A 1,616-nucleotide genomic window follows, 5' to 3' on the forward strand; every position below is an offset into this window, starting at 1 on the left:
AAGCTCTCTCACAATTGGATGCAATGATTCTCTCTCTTTGGCTGCTCAAATTCGTCCAACCTCTACCCTAAACAAACAGGTTTAGGTATATATAGAACTTACACGGTCGACCGGACCGGTCGACCGCCGCCTGTTTTTCCTGATTCTGCTGCTGATGCTGAAATTCCTTCACATCAAACTTATCGATTTGTCTACGGTTTGGCAAATTTTGATTAATTTCGACAATTCTTATACCAAATGGCATATATATTTTTCAATCTTATATATTTCATTCACATCCATTTTGTTTCTATGTATACATATTGTTGACGTATATATCCCATCCGTATTCATATTTCATTTTGAAGGATATAGGCTACAATAATATTCTTCTACACAATGTGTATGTACATATTAATATGATAAATAGCATAACCGATCCACTTGTGCCTCAACAGTCGTCAATAGTGGGAAAATAAGCAAAAAACTCCATCTATGATGCCCAAAATTCAGCCTATATTTCTCATCCTAGGTGGATAAACAGTGCATAACAAGCCTGATGGAGTGAAATCAAAGACATGACAATATAATTAACAGCACAACAACAAAAATAAAGGACACGGAAAAGCACCAAACGATTATTTATTTGCAAATCCAACCCCCGGCAGCAATCTCATATCAAGCTCGACCGAGCAACGGCTCCTGCTGAGACCTCAACTGCTGATAAAACCTGCGAATGAAATCCTCAGCTTCTTCATCCACATTCTCTCCCTCCATCATCTCCTCCTTCAAAACTATCGGGCTCAAACTCGGCCCATGAAAACAAAAACTGTCCTCATGAACTTCCTCGTTGTCTAGCATCTCGAACGCTCTTGCGATTTCCTTAGCGCTCTCATAACGCTTCATCTTCTTTCTTTGGAAAAATATTGGAGTGTTCCTGCAGCTGAACTCGACTTCTCGGGGGACGTAGAAGGATTTCGTGGGGTCCGCATGCCGGCAGAAGAGGAGACGGGAGTCGAGGTCGATGATGAGCTTGTTGTGCTTTGAGATGCCCTTGTAGAGCATGTAGTAGACTGCGCGTATTATGTGCCATAGTCGCTTGGCTACGGGCTTTTGCGGGGCTTTGGAGAGTTTTGCAATTTCCATTTTGTTAGGGGTTTTTATGATAAACTGTTTGGTAGAGAGAAAATGAGGAGGGAGTGGTTTGAGTGAGGAGGCGGATGAGGGAGTAACTGGTACTTATAGAGGGGAGAAATGGATATGGATGTGATTATGGGGATTTTAAATAGGGGAATCTGATCGTATTTTTTATTTTTTTTAAATTTCTTATTGATAGAAATGTTGAAAAGTCTATTTAATGCGACATTAAAAATATTACAAACAGTGTCAAATGTTTAATGTTACAATTTACAAACAGATTTAAAATAATTAAAAAAAAAAGGATGCGAGTGATTAACAAGCTCGATAGAGATCATGGTTCAAAATAAAATAGACATATTGGTTAAAAAGAGAAGTGCTAATATTTTATGGAAGAATAGTGTTATTTTTATATGAGATTAATGTGTATCCTTGACAGTGAGGGGGATTCCCTCCTTGACAATGATGTGGAACAATATCTATCATGTGAAATTCTCTCC

General features: G+C 38.6%; 1 protein-coding gene across 1 annotated transcript; it reads right to left on the reverse strand.

Moving 5' to 3' along the window:
- Nucleotides 600–1,223, reverse strand: LOC109840070. Its single transcript, XM_020408570.1, has one exon. The coding sequence runs from the start codon at nucleotides 1,123–1,125 to the stop codon at nucleotides 658–660; it is 468 nt and encodes a 155-aa protein (XP_020264159.1). The 5' UTR covers nucleotides 1,126–1,223; the 3' UTR covers nucleotides 600–657.

Source organism: Asparagus officinalis, chromosome 5, assembly GCF_001876935.1.
Source record: "Asparagus officinalis chromosome 5, Aspof.V1, whole genome shotgun sequence".
Lineage (NCBI taxonomy): Eukaryota > Viridiplantae > Streptophyta > Magnoliopsida > Asparagales > Asparagaceae > Asparagus > Asparagus officinalis.